The sequence below is a fragment of the Aedes albopictus genome, chromosome 3 (assembly GCF_035046485.1).
Source record: "Aedes albopictus strain Foshan chromosome 3, AalbF5, whole genome shotgun sequence".
Classification (NCBI taxonomy): domain Eukaryota; kingdom Metazoa; phylum Arthropoda; class Insecta; order Diptera; family Culicidae; genus Aedes; species Aedes albopictus.
In genome coordinates this window covers 94102131-94123726 of record NC_085138.1, presented here as the reverse complement: position 1 = coordinate 94123726, position 21596 = coordinate 94102131, and the positions used below count along the sequence as shown (strand labels likewise).

The 21596-nt window shown below is 39.2% G+C and overlaps 1 protein-coding gene and 1 long non-coding RNA gene across 6 annotated transcripts in view; one reads left to right on the top strand and one right to left on the bottom strand.

Moving 5' to 3' along the window:
* The window catches only part of LOC134291749 (uncharacterized), a 401595-nt gene that overhangs the window by 242345 nt on the left and 137654 nt on the right, over window positions 1-21596 (top strand). The gene's annotated exons all lie outside the window — the stretch shown is intronic.
* Window positions 4239-21596, bottom strand: part of LOC109411737 (mucin-19) — a 223838-nt gene continuing 206480 nt past the window's right edge. The window contains exons 12-20 of one of the 5 annotated variants that reach the window (XM_062859880.1): window positions 13060-13437; window positions 11669-11955; window positions 8200-9089; window positions 7887-8125; window positions 6872-7039; window positions 6591-6790; window positions 6391-6529; window positions 4496-4602; window positions 4239-4432 (exon numbers count right to left, since the gene is read on the bottom strand). In XM_062859880.1, coding sequence (XP_062715864.1) covers window positions 4529-4602; window positions 6391-6529; window positions 6591-6790; window positions 6872-7039; window positions 7887-8125; window positions 8200-9089; window positions 11669-11955; window positions 13060-13437 — 2375 coding nt within the window. In that variant the 3' untranslated portion in view covers window positions 4239-4432; window positions 4496-4528. The remainder of the gene's footprint in view (window positions 4433-4495; window positions 4603-6390; window positions 6530-6590; window positions 6791-6871; window positions 7040-7886; window positions 8126-8199; window positions 9090-11668; window positions 11956-13059; window positions 13438-21596) is intronic. The other 4 variants (XM_062859881.1, XM_062859883.1, XM_062859884.1 and 1 more) reach the window with 4 other exon arrangements.

Below are 21596 nucleotides of genomic sequence, written 5' to 3'. Positions count from 1 at the left end.
GCATACAAGGAATCAGGTTTCAAAGAAATATTGCCGATAGGAAGCAATAAAATATATTTGTCAACTTAAAATATTGTTTTTGGTATTTTAAGAGAACTTTTAAGTAAAAATAGTGAAAATTATGTAGTTTTTTGTACTAAGAAAACTAATTGGTTGATTTTTTCATTGCTTTTCGTTAGTTTTGTTTTGATTTAGTTTAATTGTGTCATTTGAGACAGTTTGATCAAATTATTTCTTATGAAAAATCAGATAACCGAAGAAAAACCCGTAGTGCGGCTATAGAAAATGGTCGCCCGAATTATGAAAATAACGTGTTTTTCGCTTAACAAACAAATAATTTATAAAACTTATTTATGTAAATCATATATTTTACAAACACTATTTGATTCACATCGTTCCACATATCGATTGAAACGTAGAAATTGCTAGAAGTGTGAAATCGTGGGTGCGGCTATAGAAAGTGGCCGCAGTGTATTGAGCCTTAAAGTTATTTTGCATCTGAATAGCATTGATATCGTCAAGTCTGCACCAACACCCTAATCCCACACCAAAATACCCTTTTCCTATCCCATGGCGTTTATGTGGTCAGCAAAGACTATTCAGCCATTACCCCTCCTTATCATCGGCTTTGGACTGACTTGCGCTCTCATTGCCCCACCAAATGCTGCAAAATGAAAATGAAAATGATTTAATGGCGGCCCAAAAGCAAAATAGGTTTATATGAGAATTACTATGGAGAATTCTCATAAAAGGTTCTCCACGCTGTAGAGCATCAATATATGGATGAAGTCATAGGGTCAAAGCCGAATTGAATTCTTCAGACCTCAATGATGAATATTGCCGAAAACCGCAACTCGTTTCGACTGCGAGATGATTCAGTTTTACCCTCAGATTTTCAAGAGCAGATCTGGCCGTGAACGATAGCTCGCTATCAGTCGATGGATATTTGTTTCTAAAAAATGTAGACTTTGATAATGTTATAGATTCAAAGTGGCGGCTTGATTTTAGAAACAATGAAATAAATACAGTAGACGTTCGATAAGTGCAACATGTTTACGTTTCAGTTACCGAATGAAATTCGCTAATTAACTGCAACGACTGACAGCCGTCAAACAGTTGTCAATTACTGTACTCAAAAACATCGCAACACAGTAAAACCGCTCAGCACTAAAATGTGTAAGCCCTACTCATAAGTGCATAATTTCCAGGCCACACAAAAATGTGTTACAGTTACACATTCTCAAAAACAGTTCGTACACTCGTCTAGATGCGAAATGTCGATATTTTTTTGTTTTCCAAGGTCACTAGTAAACCTAGCTAGATTGCTGTACAAAAATATTTGCGAATTTAACGATTTTGCGGACACAGGTGCTGATTTTGTGAATGTGCAAAGGTTACACATTTTTGGTGTAGTCTGGCAATTATGCACTTTAGTGCTGAGGGCGTTTGCGTGAATGCAGCTGTACGCATCTGAAAAACATCGCAACTCTGTTGACATTTCGTTCTTGACAGATATCGGTGCAATAATTGCAAAATTGTTGCACTTAGCGGACTTGCAGTTGAAAAGCATTGCAGTTAAATCGTTTGCACCGAGCGAACGTCTACTGTACTTTGAAACTAATGCCAAATCTAGACGAACATTTGAAAAGGGCCTATCTGCTTTGCGTAAAGAAACATGTTTTTGTCTCTGCATCCACCCACGCACAACAACACCCTTATCAGAAAGAGTGTTCTTCAAGCTATCTGACAAGGGTGTTGATGTGCGTGGGTAGATGCAGATGGGCCCTGCAGAGACAGAAACAAGTTTGTTTACAAAAAGCCGATAGGCCCCTTTCAAATGTTCGTCTAGAAATGTATTAGATTCAAAACAAAATGGTATTAGGCAGTTGTTCAATGATTTATTTTCTTTGGTTCAAAGCACTTTATTTTTGAGTTCAATATATTTTTTTCTACTTGAACTCTTATCTTTGTATAAGAAAAAAATTGAAAGCATCGATTCCAACGAGCGCGGGCTTAAGGATATTTCTCAATATTTAGAATCAGAAAAATGTCATAATTACTGTTTGAACTGTTTGTGTATTTATTCTTCAGTTTTCCATATTTTTTTTATTCAATAATTGTTTCATTTACTTTCACATTCAATAGTTTTACGTTTTCATGTTTCCAATTATTTTACAATGTGTACTTTTGTTTTCTTTTTTCACCTAAAACTTTTTGTTTTTTTTTTTCATCTTCTTTCAAACTGGCGTACGTGTCTGCACACAAAATTCGTTCATTTGCATTTGCTGCTTCGTTTCTCCTCTTCATTAGTTTTGCTCGGCAATACATTAGAATCAAACCGGGGGTTTCCTGTCTCGTGTGTGAAGTATACTTTTTCAAACTTGTTTTTTTTTCGTTCAAAGTGCTAGATTTGTTTTTCAATCTTATGGTCAACTACATCCTTCAAAGACAACATCCATCGGAAACAAGGGCAATGCGTGTTTTGTTAAATATTTTACGTGTTTTATTTCTGTTTCTATTTCGGCGTGTATTTGTTGCTTGTGGTGTATGTGTGAACTCCGTCTACCGAACTTTAGTTCAAAGTTTTCCATCTATAGTTAAGCTTTCTTTTTGTTTTTAGTAAATTGTGGTTGAGTGTGACCTTAGCGATTAGTATTTTCTGGGACTTTACTGACTACGGCGCTTATCTATAGATGTATGGGGGTGTCTTGTTTTCTTTCATAATTTGTGTCTACTTCCAAAAGAGCGCACTTTGATAAATTAATCTCGTTTAAATGTGACTTTCGAAATTTATTTCGTTCGAAGGGTATTACAGGAATGGTTGAAACTCGCAGTTTGTGGAAAAAAACTGCACTAGATGGAAAATGAGAAGTGTCTTATTTCTGGACGAACATTTGAAAAGGGCCTATCTGCTTTTTGTAAACAAACATGTTTCTGTCTCTGTAGGGCCCATCTGCATCCACCCACGCACATCAACACCCTTAACAGATAGCTTGAAGAACACTCTTTCTGATAAGGGTGTTGATGTGCGTGGGTGGATGCAGTTGGGCCCTACAGAGACAAAAACATGTTTGTTTACGCAAAGCAGATAGGCCCTTTTCAAATGTTCGTCCAGATTTGGGATGTTCTAATGGAGGTGCATGAAAAGTCTGTCGTCTTTCTAGGATGTGCAAGTGTATTGGATGAGGTATTGAAGTAGATAGAGAGAGAGAACTAGCAGACAGTTAGAGTTAATTTTTTGATCTGAAAGGGTTGTTGGTTGGTGATGATTCTGCGTACGATTGAAGGTTCCGGGTAAAATAGCACTTGTTGCTCTAAAAATCGTTCGTTTTAGTTGGATGGGAAATGAACGCTCTTGCTTTACAAAGGGGGCGTATAAGTTTAGTATTTTTTTTGTAACGTTTGATTTTGCCACTACTACAACTCACAGTAAAATTTGTTAATAAATTCTTGTACTTTCTACTACATGTCCTAACTCTATCGTTTCTAGTAACGATTTTTCATCATGAATTAACTTTTCAAATAATATTTACAATTTGTTTTAATGTTTAATCATTTTGTTTGCTATAGACATACTTGTAATCATTATTTCTGTATATACCTTGTGCCGATGCACAACTTACCAACTAAGATCACTAGATGCCACCTCGTGGTCGTACACGACATGGATCTGAATAAATTTCACGATACGCTTGTTTAACCTCTAAATTTTTAATTATAGAGACTGGGATTTTCAGTTTTTATTTTTCTCACATTCTCTTCAAATAGGCAGCCGGCAGATGGCGCACTCTCCAGTTCTCCAACTAACAAGAGAATGGAGAGAAAGAGATATCAAACCGGTGCGCGGAGAGTTGATGACCATGAGACAAGGGGGGAGAGAGACTAATTCTTTTCGTTTTCCCCGAAAACAGGATAGATGTACGGTGAATTCGGGTCATTATCGGTAAAGCAGAGCAGACTCAGAGCGATGATTGTATGAACATAGATGAGTGTTGATGATGTTTGAGAGTATGCGATGCGTGTATGTGTTTGGCAAGCAGAGCATTGTTCAATGCGTGATGATTGATATGTGAAAGCCGAAAAAGTTTTCAATCGAAGCAGATTTGAACGCTAAATGGGGATTCCGGGTGTAACCTATTGAGTTCTATTGTTTTCTTTTATCTACTGATTCGTTTTAACGGCTATGTGAAAGTATGTGTGAGTTAGTTTTAAATTGTTTCTTCTATTGTTTTTTATGCTTGTTTTAGTTTCAGTATATTTTGTTTAGGCTATTGAGTAGTGATTGTAATAGTAAATAATTATTATCTATTTGTTTTTTTTTTGTTGTTTCTATCAGCGGGGAGCGTGAGTTTTGCCGAAAGCATCCGGTTTTGCTACGCATTTTGCAAATTACAATATTTAAATCCTCCGATTGATTACGGCTTTTGAAATGCTGAAATTGAGGTGAAAATACATCATATATTGTACGCAAGTATTTTATTAAAAAAAATCTTACCCTTAGCAAAATGTTGTGACCATTGTTCTGTAATTAATCCTGTTGTTGTTGCTGCTGCTGTTGTTGTAAGTTTTGCAATGTTTGCTGCGCCGCTTCGTTTAGCGTACCTAATGGAATACATAAATGTCATGAATTAACATTTGTAAGCATTTGAAATGGTACCTAATGTTGTGGCTTACAACTGAATTGAAATAATGGAATTTAATGTGATATATATGTATGGTAAGTGGGGGCAGGATGGGTCACCTAAGAAATGGATCCCTATAACTTTCTGAATATAAATCGCATTTCTCTGTATTCTACCACGACTCTCAGATACACTAGTCAGCTATGATATAAGAGTATAAAAAGATTATAAAGTTTGAAACCTGCGTCTTGACAAACAATTTTCAAAACATGACCCATCTTGCCCCACCTCATTTTAACGGGGGCAAGATGGGTCAGCTATAAGAAAACTCGATTTTCCTCCAACAAAAAATACTATATCTTCTAGTTTTTCTCTATACATCTAAGCTTCATAGACGTACAGATTACATGAAGAAAGTGTTGAAACATATCGGTAGATTATTCTCAGAACTAGAAGATTTTTGTTCGGGTAGCCATAAACGGACTTTGAAAACCTATATTTTTTGAAGGAAAATTTAAAAAATATGTTCTCAAATTTTCAGTGCTCTCATCGCTTCGATAATGTAGGTCACAGAATAGACTTTTTATGAAAAATAAAACATTTTCAAAAACTATGCAAACATACCGAAAAATTAGGGTGACCCATCTTGCCCCGTCTACACAATACACGTAGTCATATGGAATGTACAGCATAAGGAGTTTGACGAAAAAATATTTTATTTTTTTCTGTGCGAGGAACGTATAGAATTTTCAAAACAATATACCAATTTTTTGTGTATCCCCGTCGTTCATCTGTGAAAATTATTAAAAGATTTAAAACTTATATTGTGCGATTGAAAACGGTACTGACCCATCTTGCCCCCACATACCATATATATCATAATATCACAATAGTTCTAAAACCTGGACGCAGTGATCCTCACTCGACAAACGAGGGAGAGGTACTACTAATGGCCATTCCTCTGACATACTCCCAAATTTCAAATTCTTGAATACAGTAATGTTCCGATTTTATCACGGCCTCCACGCGCCAGTCCTTCATTTTTCATTCATTTGCTTTTACATTTGAGAGCAAGTGTTTTCCCTCTTCTTTAAGGTGAATGTTGAAGACGCGATTTGCAACGTTAAAAATATTTAAAATGCGTGTAGATTTCGTAGAATATTTAAAAGTAGTTTTGAAAAGGGGCGTGATATAATCGGAACAATACTGTATTTGCATTAGAGAATTGGCCCCATGTGCATCACTAAAATAAAACTTGATTTTAATGCATGGTATTATCAAAGTTACCCCATTTCACGGTACCCGTTGGTTGAAGTAATTTATACCTGATACAAACATTTGACTAAGATTGCAAAATTAATGCATTGATCGTATAGATTCAAGTCTGTCATTTTCCCATGAAGCCCATTTGTATTCATCTACTTACCGTTTATCCTTCGGAATCGATGACGTAGTGGACCTAGCTGAGAGTTTCTTTCTTTCGTCTTTCTATTCAAAATTCTTTCAAAAACGTAGACCCCAACATTTGCAACGACAATAGAAAAAGGTTATTTATTCTTCATTCTTGTATGGTACAATTCATAATATAGATTCACTGCGAAACTATTCAACTTTACAATAGACGACACAACTGCCGTAGTATTTGTGGAATTCATCGAACTTGATTCAATCATTCTACTTAAAAAATCGATAACAACAACGGGAACGGGTGCACCCCGAATCAGAAGAACCTAGATTTTCGACCGATTATACTTTCGTTTCAACTTACCGGCACCGAGATCGGTCGGCGTGATCGGCCCTGCCGATTGTGGCGTGAAGCCCGGCGGTTGGGCCATATACTTCTGACGGACTTCGCGGATCTTCAACTGCAAGCTCTGTTTGCTCGGGAAGATGTCACTGTGGGCCAACTGAAACATAAAAAGACTTCTGTTAGGAGACTGTGCCTAGTTGGAGTTACCCGAAGTTTACCTGAAAACTGTTGGTCGCCTGCGATGTCGGGAACATGCCGTGTTCCTGGAACAGCTGCATGACCAAATTGCGCCGCTGCTCCAGAATCTTCCGGTGGCCCTTCTCTTCGGCTGAGTTGACTGACCGTGCCGAGGGCGTCTTCGGAGTTCGAGGCGAACGGTCAGTGTTGTCGGCGGCCATATCTACGAGAGAGAAGTAACCTTCGCTCGATGAGTGACTAGGTTGTTCGTATCGTGCGGGATGGGACACAGGGGCACATGAGTGGGGTTTGGAATGCATACCTTTGTACTGTTCCATGTTGAAATCTGGTCCGAAGAAGCGATTGCCAACGATGTACGCGCTGGAAGGCGTTGCCGTGGACGAAAGCGGAGCACTGCTGTCCGAGGTGAGCTGAGCTGACGGATGGTGATGAGGATGATGCTGCTGCTGCGGATGGTCCTCCTCCATGGCTGTGGATGAAGTTTTAGAATTAGAAGGTTATTTTTTTATTATCAGTGTTGCCAGAAGAGGGCGATGTGCCCCCTCTACATGACTGCTAGAGTATAGTAAAAGCAACCATGAACGTCTCAGCCGAGAGTAACATCGGGTGCGTGGAACAGAGTTGACGGAGTGAATGGTTCGACAAGGAGTGCAGTGCGATTTCAGAAAAGATGGCAGCGCGAGTGGTAATGCTGCAGCATGGAACTGGACAGAACGATACCAACAGAAGCGGGAACAGCAGACCCACCTTTTTACGGTAGGGAAAGAGAGCCTGGAAGAGAGCAAGAAAATGAAGCTACTGGCCCGTTCTCAAGAAACAGGTAAGTTCTATGAGAAGTTGAACGAAACAACTATGCCGCGAGCCAAAATCTGCAAGCAGCACTTCGATAAGCACCTCAATGGCGGTCTCGTATGACCCGTATGAGCGGGAGACATCGAAGGCATCGAAGAATCGACTAAGTTAGTGCAGCATTCAGCAGATGACGGAAATTAACGAGTTGGTTAGCTGAAGGAAGTTGAGGGTGGTAATAATAAATAAACAAACTAACTAATCAACTCAAACCCAACAAAGTAACTGGTAAGGATGGTATCGCAGCAGAAGTCATCACCGTTTCGAATATCGTCTACAAAGTGATAACCCATATAATCTTTCGTCGACTGCCACCTAAAGGAAATGAGTTCATAGGCAGTTGTTCAAGCCGACGGATGAATTCGACTTTTCTGAAGTTCGTTTTCAAGCACTGTCCATGAGCATATTATCTAGGTAGGTACCTATATATTATGATACCAAGTACGACAATACCACTAATTACTTACGAGTTTTCAATTGTTGCTGATGTAATTGCTGTTGTTGTTGCTGCTGCTGCTGCTGCTGTTGTTGTTGCTGTTGTTGTTGGAGTTGCTGCTGCTGCTGTTGCGCTGATTTCTTACGATAGTTTTGTGTGAAAACACGTGGCGACGATGGCACAGAGATTGCACTGGGCGACTGGCAGTCCTCCGGTTTGAACTGGGGTAGGGTTTTGAACTTTTTCTCAAAGTCGACCTGTCTGAGAACGCTGCATGGAAAATTGAGTTGAAAGTGTAATAGTTAGTGATTGTTGGGCTGAAGTAATGCCGGTTGGAAACTCACTTATCCATATCGTCCGGTTTGACCTTTTTGAAGAAGTTCTTCGTTTTGACTGTGGGCGAAATCTGCGGACTCTGGAAGTCGTCAAGCGTGGCCGAGGTCGGTGTCGGCAGTGCGGATGGCATCTGGGTACAAGATGGCGGCTGCTGGTGGGTGGTGCTTCCGTTGCTGTTGTCACTGCTGTCGCCGGAGTTCTGATGTTGCTGTTGATGGCCGGACGACGAGTTGCTGCTGTTGCTCATTTGCCGCCGCTGCAACGGCGCTCGGCCAAGCTGGGCCGGGGTCGGTGCCAGAATGAACTTCTTGCTCTCGGGAGCATCGAAGTCCTCGTCAGTCTCTTCGGAGGCCCCACCGGTCGGAACCGACATGGGGGTGTGCTGTTCGGCCGGATCTGTTGGGACCATGGCAGCCGAAGAGCACGAATTGGGCGTAACAGGAAGGTTTCTTCCGCCAGGGGATTCCGGCGGTTCCTGTTTGATGTTTACGAGCGGTGGCTGTTGTGGCTGGAGGTGCTGCTGGTAGGCCTGTGGTGCGGATGTGGAGATGAGAAGGTTCGGTATTTTTCCTTGTATCAAGTATTGTACTGGTTGGAGTGTCGCGGTTGTTGTTGTACTTGATGATATGGCTGGCTTCAATTGCGGTCCCTGCACCATCGAGGAGGTGGTTAGTGCATAAGCGGTTGAAGCGGCTAGACCTGGCACGGTGGAGGAGGAGCTCTGGGAAGATCCCAAGGAGGAAGAGGACAGGATAGTAGACGACGCAGAAGTAAGAGAGACCGCCGAGGAGGAAGCAGTGGATGATGAGGAAGAAGAGATGGCAGATGATGGAGTGGCGTACAGTTTGGAACGGTCATTGAGAGCGTACTGTTGGCTGTCGGGTAGGACGAGCGTAAACTGGAATCGAAACAGGAGGATAGAATCGGTTAAATGAAGTAAGGTAAGCAAAAGGTTGAGGTTGAGAGAGAAACGACACAGTTAGAGTAAGCGATTTGGTACAAAACCATGCAAAAGAATGATGAAAGTTGGAGCCATTTGCGGTAAAGTGACGACTACGGACCGCTTGTTCCGGCTGTATTGATCTTCTCGAGAATTTTTAGCATTTCGACAAGTTTCTCTTCGACCTTTAGGTTGCGCGCCAGGGTATAATGTGTGTTGGGCACTTTGCGACGATTAACTCAAATCCGCAAACCAACGCACAATTTGCGCGCCGAATGCCTATGCGCCAAGTTTTTCACTAGCCAAATCACTATTAATCATTGGTTTAATGAAATAAAAGCGTTGTTATCGTCAATAATATCTTTGTTGTACATACATTATTTCCAGACATAAGGAAGTCCAATGTTTTAGACAAAAAATGGAACCGAACCCTAAGAGAGATAGAGCTCTTGGCGCGAACCATTTTGACACTTGTTTATTTACATTTTGTATGGCGCACAACGCGGCGCATGGGCTATCGGCGCACAAGTTGTTGGCCAGTATGCGGATTTCAGAAAAGATTCGCAATACCTAAGAACCCACTAAACAGGTACCGTAAAATGGGGTAACTTTGATAGTTTTTCAGCGAATTTTCTCAATATTTTTACATGTAACAGTATTTTCCCGAGTTTTATATTTTTAAAACAAGTACTGGGGTATCAGTTATCAATTGCAATTAAAAGATTCGACAATCTGAAATACTTTGGATAACTTTTAGTTTTTCATAAAACCGCAAATCAGATTTTCATTTTGGGGTAACTTTGATAATGCCCTAAAAACACATCAAATCTCAAAAAATAATCACAGATTGAAATCTTAGGAGTATGAACATGATGAGAGAAGGCTTGTGGAATATATTAGATAGAATTTTTATATCAAAACATTGATTTTTTACTAAATTCTACACATAAAAATGAGTATTGTGGAGTATTGAGTGCAAAACACAATAAATTTAGTTATCAAAAATCATTATCTTTGTAATAATAAATGCTTAACAGTACATCAACACATGATTACATGCTATTCATAGTTAGTTTTCTTTTTTTGGGTAGTTTTTTAATGTTTTATTAACAAATTTTGAACAACACATATTTATCTACATGAAATTACAAGGGCATTGCATACTTTTAGGCGTTTATCAATGTATGGAGATTAATATCCCAATTTACAAAATTGCTTCCATTTCGTAAAAACACACTTCGTTAAGAGATTCAAGGCCAGATTTGGAATCTACTATGATGAATCTATCGAGAATAAAAGTCCATTCATTGAAAAAAATAGTTGTAACGAAGTCGTATAGCAGATTGTTTGAAGGGGTTGATAAATGACAAAAATATCAACAATTTTTATTTTTTGTCCAAAAAGCTGTATATAAACTAGATTTTAATGAAAATACTCTAAGATGAACTTTCATATGTATGGAATTGATTTACGTTTACCGTTTTCTTAACTGGTTGAAGGAATCATAGTTATGAGATAAATTATACAATGCCTGCCGCACTATCACAGTTACCCGCATTATCAAAGATACCCCGTTTTACGGTAACCTCTAATTCAAGGCGCGATGAAACTATAAGTTTACCATGGCTATGAATTAAATATTAGGGAAGTCTAATAAAAACCTAAACGTTCATGGTACCAATGGAGTATCAGAGGACGCCCTCTAACCTAAGCAATGGTGCAGCTTGACATTGCTTTTTCTCCGAGACAATTATAGCTGTTAGCCAGTTTACGTTTGTACACCTCAAAAGTTGCGTTTCATACGTCGAACACTGTGTTGTATTTCCTATGGCATTCTTCAATTGACAGCATTTTTTGTTTTTTTCTCGGTGCTGTTCTTGTGATTTCTCAATGTTTACATTTTGAACTTAGGCCTTTATCACATGTTACGCTAGAATTTTTTTTTCTCGGTGCTGTTCTTGTGTTTTGTGATCGCAAAAGTTCCAATCATGCCTACTTAGGGTAGTGACTCAGAAAGTTCAGATCAATCCTCAGCATGGAAGAACTGCAACGTTTAATTCGAGGCCATAATGTCCCAGGACTTAATGACGCATTTTTTCGGGGCATAACGTCCGAACATGCAGATACACCACTAAGTCCAAGGAAAGAAGACACATAGGATATTATGACGCATCCAATCTCTTGGACGTTATTTCGCAAAAAAAAAAACGCGGCTTAACGGCCGGGACAGTATAGCCTCGGACGTTGTAATCCGGCTCCCTTAAAATGGCCTAGCTCTGAAATTATGTCGCAATTCTTTGCGAAAATCTTTCAAAAAAACGATACTAGGAGTTGTCTTCCAAATGAGTGTCGATGTTGTAATCAAACAAGTTTCAGTTTACAAAAATAACCCTGTTGCCTTCTGTAGTACGACTTCCACCTTTCAAAGTTTCTTGAATCGTATAACAACAATGACTCCAACTTCCACCAAGCAAACTCGGGTACAAATGGAAACAAAACGATAAGCTAGCTTTGAAAGCAATAATCCCAAAACTCACCTGCGGATTATTTGCATTCACGGCGAACATGAACTTCTGCCTACCGGCAGCGGCCGCCGCCGCGGCCAACAGCTGGTTCGACGTGAGAATCGCTGCCGCTGAAGTCGCATTATCCCCGCCATTTGGACCACCGGGGAACGATTGCTGCGACTGCTGCAGGTGGTGATGATGATGAGGATGCTGCTGCTGCTGCTGATGAAAAAGGTGCTGTTGGTGCTGCTGTTGTTGTTGTTGTTGATGGTGGTGCTGTTGTACTGCTGCGGAAATCGCCGACGGGGATGGCACAACTGTTGAATTTGTTGGATTAATCATTATAATCGATTGCTTGATATGGTGGTGATGGCTGAGGTTGAGGTTAGAGTTAGTAGTAGTAGTAGTAGCAGTAGCAGTACAATTAGTTGTGGTGGTTTGACTATGACTGTTATTGACTAGTTGGTTGGCTGCAATTGTTGAAACAGTAGCATTTGGAGGTCCATTGCTGTTGGTTGCCGTTGCAAGGAGTAGTTTCTTGGCAACGGGAGGTCCTGCTGGGTCCTTGCTGTCGGATGTGGCCACGGTCGCTATGGTACCGGATTGCAGCAGTTCGTTGAGGGAGGCCTGCGTTAGGACAATAATGCCGGGCGTTGATTGCTGGCCCGTTGACGGTGCAGCAGTTGCTATTAGAGCCGATCGAGCAGGCTCGCGCCTTTCGATAAGAATCGTTTCATAGAGCACCGTCGGGGAACCATCCTCCTTCTCGAGCTTGATCTTCCCGATGAGGGGTTTTGCGAGCGTTTGCTGTGATTGTGCTTGCGCTGTATTTGTCGTTGTTGCTCGAAGAATGGCACTGTTGGGACTGAAGATTACCATGCTACCACTGCTGTTATTGCTGCTGCTGCTATTATTGCTACTATTGCTTGTGCTGATCAGTCCATTGCTATGGCTGCCAACGGAGCACGCTGGTACAGTTACAACATTCACAACATTCAATGGCTTATTATTGACTGTGGTGGTGGTATTGGTGGAGGTGGCGGTTGTGGTGTTTGCATGATGGGCAATGGCATTATTACTGGTACTATTGTTATTATTGCTATCGTTATTTACAACATGAACAACATTGGTAGTAGTAGTAGTTGAAGTAGTACTAGCAGAAGAGTTAGCAGTGGTAGTAGTAGAAGTAGTAGTAGCACATGTAGTAGTAGTAGCATTACCGTTATTATTACTGGTTTGGATGCAGAGTGTTTTGGATGATGAAAGCTCATGAGTTGGATGATGATTAACATCTAGATGAGTAGTTGTTGTTGGAGGATGGTCATTAACATTAGTAACATTATTATTATTGTTATTATTATTATTGGTACGATTAGTGGTGGTGGTGGTTGTGGTGGTGATAACATCCATTAGTATTTTACCTTGTTTCATGCTCATCAAGATTGTGTTATTGCTATTACTTGTGCCGGTTAGGGAGGCATTGTTGTTACCACCGTTGTTGTTAGTATTTGAGATTGTATAACAAATAGGATTCAAACTAATCGATTTACATTTATTGTCTGTTGAGACAAACGGTTGATGCTGCTGCTGCTGTTGTTGCTGCTGGTGCTCTTTGATAGCCGAGGTCGAAAAGTTGAATATGTTGCCATTGGCGGAAATTTTGCCCATGTTGTTGTTATTGTTATTGCACAGGTTGTCCGTCGGTTCAGATTTGATAGCAGTCGGAGTACTGACTGATTGGTACTGCTCCTGCTTGGCGATGGTTTTCGGGCTTTGCGGCATGGTTTTAAAGGCTCCGCCTGTGGGGTTAGGAAACCAAGATAAGACATGTGAGGTGAGATCAGTGATAACATTTTAGTGTAATTAAACGGGATAAGGGCAAAAGGTCTCTGAAGTAACCGGCCATCGGTACCAAGGAAACAGTTAACAACGGACTCCATGGACGAGGTTTATTCTGTTATAAATTGAAACACGACGTTACTCATGCGATCACAGTTAGAGACTCTTTCTTGCAATTCCTAATATTCTATACCGCTTGCAGTAGAGGTCTTACAGGGTTTTACTCTCTGCTGAGAGAATCTCTTCATGAGATTTTACCGTTAGATGGGGTGTGTTTATCTTGACACCACAGTCTCTAGTAGGATGAAATTGTAAGTACAGGTGGCCAAAATGTTTGGGATAGGCAACTTTTTTCTCCCACAAAAAAATTCAACGTGCTGTAACTTTTCATAGAGTGCATCAAAAAATCTCAAATTTTGACTGTTTATCAACCTGTTATATGTGCATCATTGGTACAAATTTGGGCTCGATTGAATAGTTTTTCACGAAGTTAGAACCGTTCGGGTCAAACACTATTTTTAAACAACTCATTTTTGAGCTGTCATATCTCGGAAACCAGTAAACCGAAATGAATGAATTTTTTAACGTTTATCAACAATATATTGATACTTTTTACAACGTTATAAAATGTAATATTTTTTCACGGCGAATTAAGTTATACCGGGTTGAAATTTTTACCCATACAGAGGCAAATTAGTCAAATTTACAATACCACACAAAAATTACTAAATGTGTTCTTCCTTTAAGCTAAATTGGCTCTAATATATCTGATTAAATATAACTTGAGAACAGAAGTGGAAAATCTTTGGACATCAACACTAAAATTTATTGACATTGACGTAAAAAACTGTCATTTTTTTGAGAAAAATCCAAAAAGTGTCTATCCATGATAATTTTTTTCTACGTTCAAAAAGTATCTATGTTTTAATAGTTGGTGAAGCATTTGTATATTGTTAGTGTACGTTCAAAATTTTATTCAATTCGGTTCACTGGTTTCCGGGTTATGACAGTTCAAAAATGAGTTGTCTAAAAAATAGTGTTTTACCGGAACGGTTCTAACTTTGCAAAAGATTAATCAATCGAGCCCAAATTTGTACCAAAGATGTACATATAATAGGTTGATAAATAGTCAAAATTTAAGATTTTTTGATGCACTCTATGAAAAGTTATAGCATGTTGAATTTTTTTGTGAGAGAAAAGAAGTTGCCTACCCCAAACATTTTAGCCATCCCCTGTAAGTATGTAGTGTAGTATCTTTTAGCTTTGCTAACATACCTACTGCCGTGAATCGCAAATCAGTCCCATCTGCATTTTCGGCAAAAATGAGTTAATGGCCGTTTTCGACCTTTCTTAGGATGATCTATCTGCTACGTGAATAAAAATATATAGTTTGTTCAGTAAAATTGAAAAACAACACCAAGTCAGATTGTCCCATAATGGAATGTAATCGCAAGTCAGTCCCATTACGAACTATTGTACCCTCCAGTACAAAACCTAACACTGTTTTAGCCAGTTTTATATTTTTCACTGTAACGTTTTCATGTTTGAAGCAATGTGTGAAAGTTTCATGATGATCGCAGAAGTATTCAATTTATGGCGATTTTATGAAGTTTCTCATAGAAATAGAATTTAAAAACTTCAGAGTCCATTTTCTCAATGCCTACTTTTTACAGATGGGACTGACTTGCGATTCACGGCAGCCTACATAAAAATATAAAAAGAAAACAAATTAAACTGTTTTGTATTTACCGAGTTGTGAGGATCAATCCTTAGCTGACTCCTCAGCTTGCTCTGCATTGCACAATTATAAGTCACATTGTCATAATTTCCAGCCAGTCAATCCACTAACCCAACTAACCCATAATTGTGGATGACTTCTTAAATGTGCATTAGATATAATTAGATAATATAGTTGACTTTTTACATATGTTAATGAATAATATGGAAGGATCTCACGGAGAATTATATGATGCATTGCATGAACAAGCTCAGCATCCAAACGAACTCAAACAAAAATTAGACCTGAGTCACGGTAAAGGCTGGGTTGTTCGCGCAATACAGATCCCATTGAGATCACTAGCCTCTTCTCAGCACTCTTATCCCTTCCTCCGCGTGGTACCGGCTGGAAACTACGAGCAACATTAGGGAAGACCGGGTAACCAACCCCGGTGTGAACTTTGGCCGTAGGCTGACAGGAAATCAATAATTTGCAACAGACTGGCACTGGAAGGATCGGTGCTCATAAATTGAATCGGCAAAAGTATATGCAGCACCTGTTAGATCGAAATGGATACCGAATGGATACGCCAAGAAGACGTTCAATTCTGCACAGCGATGTTTTCGAATGGATGGTCAACCAGGGTCGGATCGGTGGACGTTTGATGTTATTCCGTGCCCTGATCATCGACCACGCAATCATCACGATCATCCAACAATCATCGTTCTTCATACAGCAGAAGACCGTCGTTATGGTTAACTCCGTCAACCAATTAAAAGGGGGAGATGTTGGGAACCACTGATCAGCTCAGCATTCTTTCCCTGTACTGCTCGCTCACCGAAGGCGATGAGTCTGCTTTCGGTTGATGCACAAAGTAGTTATTTAGGATTCGAAGTATTGTAGTCGTCACCTCGTACACTCAGGAAAATTGCCTTATACTTAATGGTAAATATCCATGTGCCAAACCACATCCAAAGCATATGCAACCAATACCCGATTACGCAGGCAAATTAGCGCATGAATAGTAGAAATCCTCTATATAGAGATGAGCGGAAGTTTTATATGACGAATGGGCAATGCTGTTTGTTTTGTTTACAACTGCTTCCAACACTTGCCACAAAGCTAGATGTTCAAACTTTGTGCGTGACTTTGTGTGGTGCAAATTGTTTTGTTTACGATTGCTAATTGATGGTCGAGCTTTATTTTACAAAATTTTGGAAAAAATAGCAGCGCAATCGAAAAAATATGAAATGCATTGCAAAGAGCAGCGCTAATCATATCAGTAGAAGTGAATCAAGCAGCAGCAATGGAAGGTTTTACGAGAAGAGAAGATACAAAAGTTTCTACGTGAACATGAGTACTTGAAAGCATAATTAATTAATTATTATCTTTTTTACTGCAATTTAATATGCCATCAATTCATCGATATCAAAAGTAAATATTACAATTTGTTTAGTTCTGATCCCAATACCGTTCGAACGACGCATTCCTACAAACAATAAACATGTTCGTTTGGCTCACACTTTGACATTTCTCTCTGCACGATTGGCTCACAATGGCCGCTTCCGCAGATCTCTATAATGTAGGATTACTAATGAATAGTATGTGCTCTAAATTGTATGAGTCGGTGCTGTATGGTGCCTCATCAAAAGTACCCCCATTGTAAAAATCCATGTCCCGGACACATAGAAGGAATGAAGATTTTTTTCCCAGTGTATAGGTACATGTCGCGTCTTAGTCATGTAATTTTAATCTATCTATCTATCTATCTATATATATAAAAATGAATTTCCGTCTGTCTGTCTGTCTGTCTGACCGCTATGCATTCGGAAACTACTGAACCGATCGGTGTGAAATTTTGTATGTAAGTACTTTTGGGGTCGAGGAAGGTTCTTAGCATAGTGTGAGACTCCTCCGGTCGCTGGAAAGGAGGATTCCCAAAGAAATGAACCGGAAATGAGCTGAGAGAGAAGTTCAACACGGTCGCAAACAAAACCAATCTAGCGTGCGGTGCAACAATTGTCAAATGTGAATAGGGCACTGCATGAAAATATCTCCTTCTCTTTCACTCTAACATAAATTTTGTAAACAAGGCCAAGAAACGTCAAAACACCATACAAAATCCAAACAGTGCAGTGCCCTATTGCCAATTGAGTGTTTGCCTAAATAGACAAGGTCAGGGCTGGTAGCGGTCAGGTGGCAAAATAATAGTGACTTTAGTGACCAACATTAACAAAAAAGTGACCAAATAGTGACTGAATAGTGACCTCACAATCAATGGAAAATCGAGTTTATATGTTGAACTTTCGATAAATTAACGAATTCCCAAGAAAACCTATGCATAAATTTCAACTTGCCTATGTGCCTATTGCCTATGAATACTTTATTGTTTAATCCTTTTTTGTTTTGGAAAGTGCACAACTTAGGTAGCCTTAACTACCTATATTTTTCTATTTTCAAAACATTTGATAACTGCTTGTTGGAGAGAATAAAAACACCACCTTATCGTACATATCGTACATCATCACGCAAGCAAATATTTTTTAAATTTGTTTTCACGTTTGCTGGGAACCCTTTAAGTTTAATACTGTCTTGCTTTGCTTACACTTTTCCACAACATTTTTTAATGAATCCGTTGTTATTTTTATATTACTGTGGGCGAATTCTAGCGCACATGTTCTTATTGCTTTTTTCACTGAAAATTTTCCTTGCTTCGCTGAACAACATGACGTTTTCTTCCAGCGAAGGCTTACGCGATACAGAAAATCGCTGAATTTCACACTAACACTGCAGAAAATCTGTCAACAATAACTCAATACACATGCATTTTCAGCGAAAAGATCTATTTGCGTGACAACAATCCACTCCCATGACTAGCGGGCGGCCGCCGTCAAATATCAGGATTGCCAACTGTCCGGCGACTGCTGTCAGTTTTCTTTGTCGCCGAATCTGGCGCTGGGTCTTCGGCGCGGAAACCCAAAGGTGGGAATAAAATTTTGGGGTTTGCGCGCAATACAATAAATCTTCTGTCATTGCCCACCAGCACGAAAATTTCATTTTCTTCGAAGAACAAATCAAAAATTATAGATTCCCGAGACGAATATACGACCACAACTTTCTAAAAGTTTGACCAAATCAAATGAAACTTTGAAAAAAATATTCCTACATACATAATCTTACAAAAATGTTTCATTGCAATCTGTTTAGTATTTCTGTCCCTAGAGATAGATCTCTAAGAAATATATTTTTTCTTAATTCTTTATACAAGATTCCCAAAATCAAATTTTTCTCGCGTCTATGTTTTTCCGATTCCGTTGAAATTTTTATGGTATCATCTGCAGAAATCAGCCGTATTGATGCATGCAATTAACAATTATACACCATATCCCGTAGTGGAATTTGATTCCGTACACTCTTTAGTAAGGTGTTTTATGTGCGGTTTCGTGCCGAGGAAGAATTATCTTCCCCATTCATCATGACAGAGAAGATTTCTAGCAATAACCTTCAGTTAAATAGCTGTTGTTTTTTTCATATTTTTTTACATGAAATCAAAAGTGAAGCAATTAGAATAAATATCTGTTAAAGTTTTAAAAGCGATTAACGTTTTCTTCTTGTGCCTTTGAACGGGAAATGGCTAAATTTCCAAAAGCTATGAAAAAAGTAGTTGTCAATGAAAAGTTGTTGGATTGTTTATCTATGGTTTCCTTATTGAAACAAGCAGTTAGCAATTGTGTTTACCTAATTAAGGTTTCAATCATATTCTTAAAGCAATTACATCATATTCATCTAATTCCGTTTGTCTCGAGTTCGGCGAAAACCGACTGTGCTTTGGAGATACATATGTAGAAGATTAAATTTAACTGCAAAGAATACTGAATATATTTAAACAGAACTTCTGGAAAACTTTCCCAGAAATGTTTTAGAAAAACTGGATTTCTGGTAAAAATTAATTAATTTCGCGAAGACGCAGTTGAAAAACTGATCTATTATTATAGAAGTCAGTGTCTAAAAAATTCAGCCCAATGATGTTCAATCAGTGCGAAAACGAACACAAATAAACGATGCAGTCTCTCACCAACATGACGCCGAGAATGAACATGACAAAGAGAAAGCAAGACAATGAGAGCGACGCCTCGTAGTGTAATCAACTGTGGCTGAAGTTCTGTTTTGATCTTCAGCCCGAGCTCGGTGAATGTGAATATGATTTTTTTAATTTGGAAATGGCTTTTTGTGATTTTAGGCTATTTAAGGCACGCAAATGTCGAAATGTTGCCCTAATTATATTTATTATGCTTGCTTTAGGTGAATGGTATCCACTGGCAGCACTTTTTGCTGTTAAATCGTGCTTAAACCAAAAAATATCAATTGAGGATGAATATGTTGACTTTGAATATCGATGGGTGGTTGAAATTCAGCAGACAGCGAGGTAATGAATTTTTCATCACTTGAACTTCAGAGAAAAACACACGGGTTGTCGAGACGATAATCAAAACAAAACCAAATCTAAAGCGTGTCCGGAAATTTTTTTTGTAACTTTGTCGCGCCAGTGATCGGAGTCAACGTAAGAATTTGTTTCAGTGTATGGCTTATCTGTCAGTGGATCCTTTCTCCTTCGTGTCAGCGTGATCATTGTTTACCTTAAAATTGAAGTTTTGAAAATGGCGTCTCGACAACAGGAGCTGCGAAATCGTGTTTTGGACAAGTGGTTAGAAAATCCTAATCGTTCGCAAAAAACTATCGCGAATTCGGTCGGTGTGACGCAGCAAACGGTGTCGAATGTGATCAGCAGGTTTCTACAAACCAAAACGGTTCTAAGGAAGCCAACCAAGCAGTCGAAAAGGGGAACACGCAACAAACAAAGTGAAAAGCAAGTGGTTAAAGCGTACACGAAGAAGCCAAACTTGTCGGTCAGAGATGTTGCCAAAAAAGTGAATGTAGCTAAGTCAACTGTGCAGGACATTAAAGTGAGATGTGGACTGAGGTCATTCAAAGCCTAGAAGAAACCTCGCCGAGATGACAAAGGGCTTGAATAAGCGAAAAGTCGGGCGCAAAAGTTGTACGATTCATTGTTATCCAAACATACAGGTTGTATCATACAGGATGATGAAACGTACGTGAAGGCAGACTTTTCGCAAATTCCTGGTAACAAGTTTTACACTACGAAGGACAGAGGAAGCCTGGAGCCTAAGTTTAAAGAACAGAAGGTGGAAAAATTTGCGAAAAAATATCTCGTGTGGCAAGCCATCTGTACGTGCGGTAAAATAAGCCAACCATTCATCACAACCGGGAATATCAACAGTGAAACCTATATCAAAGAGTGCCTCCAGAAACGCTTATTACCACTTCTAAAGCAGCATTCTCAAAAACCCTGTTTTGGCCCGATTTGGCATCTTGCCACTACTCAACAGCGACGAGGAAATGGTATGAGGAAAATAATGTTACTGTGGTACCTCGTGACATTAATCCTCCAAACTGTCCGGAGCTTCGACCGATCGAGAAATTTTGGGCAGTAATGAAGGCTGATTGTCGGAAAATGGGAGGAGAGTCGAAGTCGATTCAACACTTTAAGAAAAAGTGGTCAAAAGCTTAATAACCAGAGGAGACAAGCTTGTCCAAAACTTGATGGCAAGAGTAAAGTCGAAGGTTCGAAAGTTTGGGCGTGAAGGTGAAATTTAAATGTATTATTGCAAAAGTGTAAAGGAGCATACTCAGGAAAATAAATGTTGAGAAAAAGATTTGTTTTAAGTTTTAATAAACCCATGATGTTTGTGTATTGATACAAAATTTATTTCCGGACACGCTTTACGACGCAGGAGCCACTGGGCGTCAGTAAAAATGACTGTAATTTGACAAATTAAGACACTGATAGAAGTAGAACAAATTGCGAAAGAAACTTTGGCAGAATTCTGGTTGAATCTCACCATCGCATATTGGATAATATTTTGGTAAAATAGGGTTCCAAGAAAAGCTCAGGAATGAACGAAAGATTCATGAAAAAATATTTGAAGAAACATGAAGATTTTCAACAGAAGCTCTGCCGTGAATTGCAAATCAGTCCCATCTTTTCTGAATTTTCTATACTGGATTTCTACGTTAGCGAGCTGCTCCCAACGTGATGAAGGTTAATAAATACATCAGTAATAATAGCGCAATAAGCGGCGCAGCCGAAATTTTTTCAAAGATAACGTTTTTGAGGGAAATTTGTGCATCCATTTTGACAATACATATTTTTCAATTTAGTCAGATTAACGAAAATAGTGACTTTAGTGACCAATTTACTGAAAAAAGTGACTTTAGTGACTTTTTCATGCAAATAGTGACTTTTTAGTGACCGACTCGAAAATAGTGACCAAATCACTAAAAAGTGACTCGCTACCAGGCCTGCAAGGTTGGTGGCTGGCC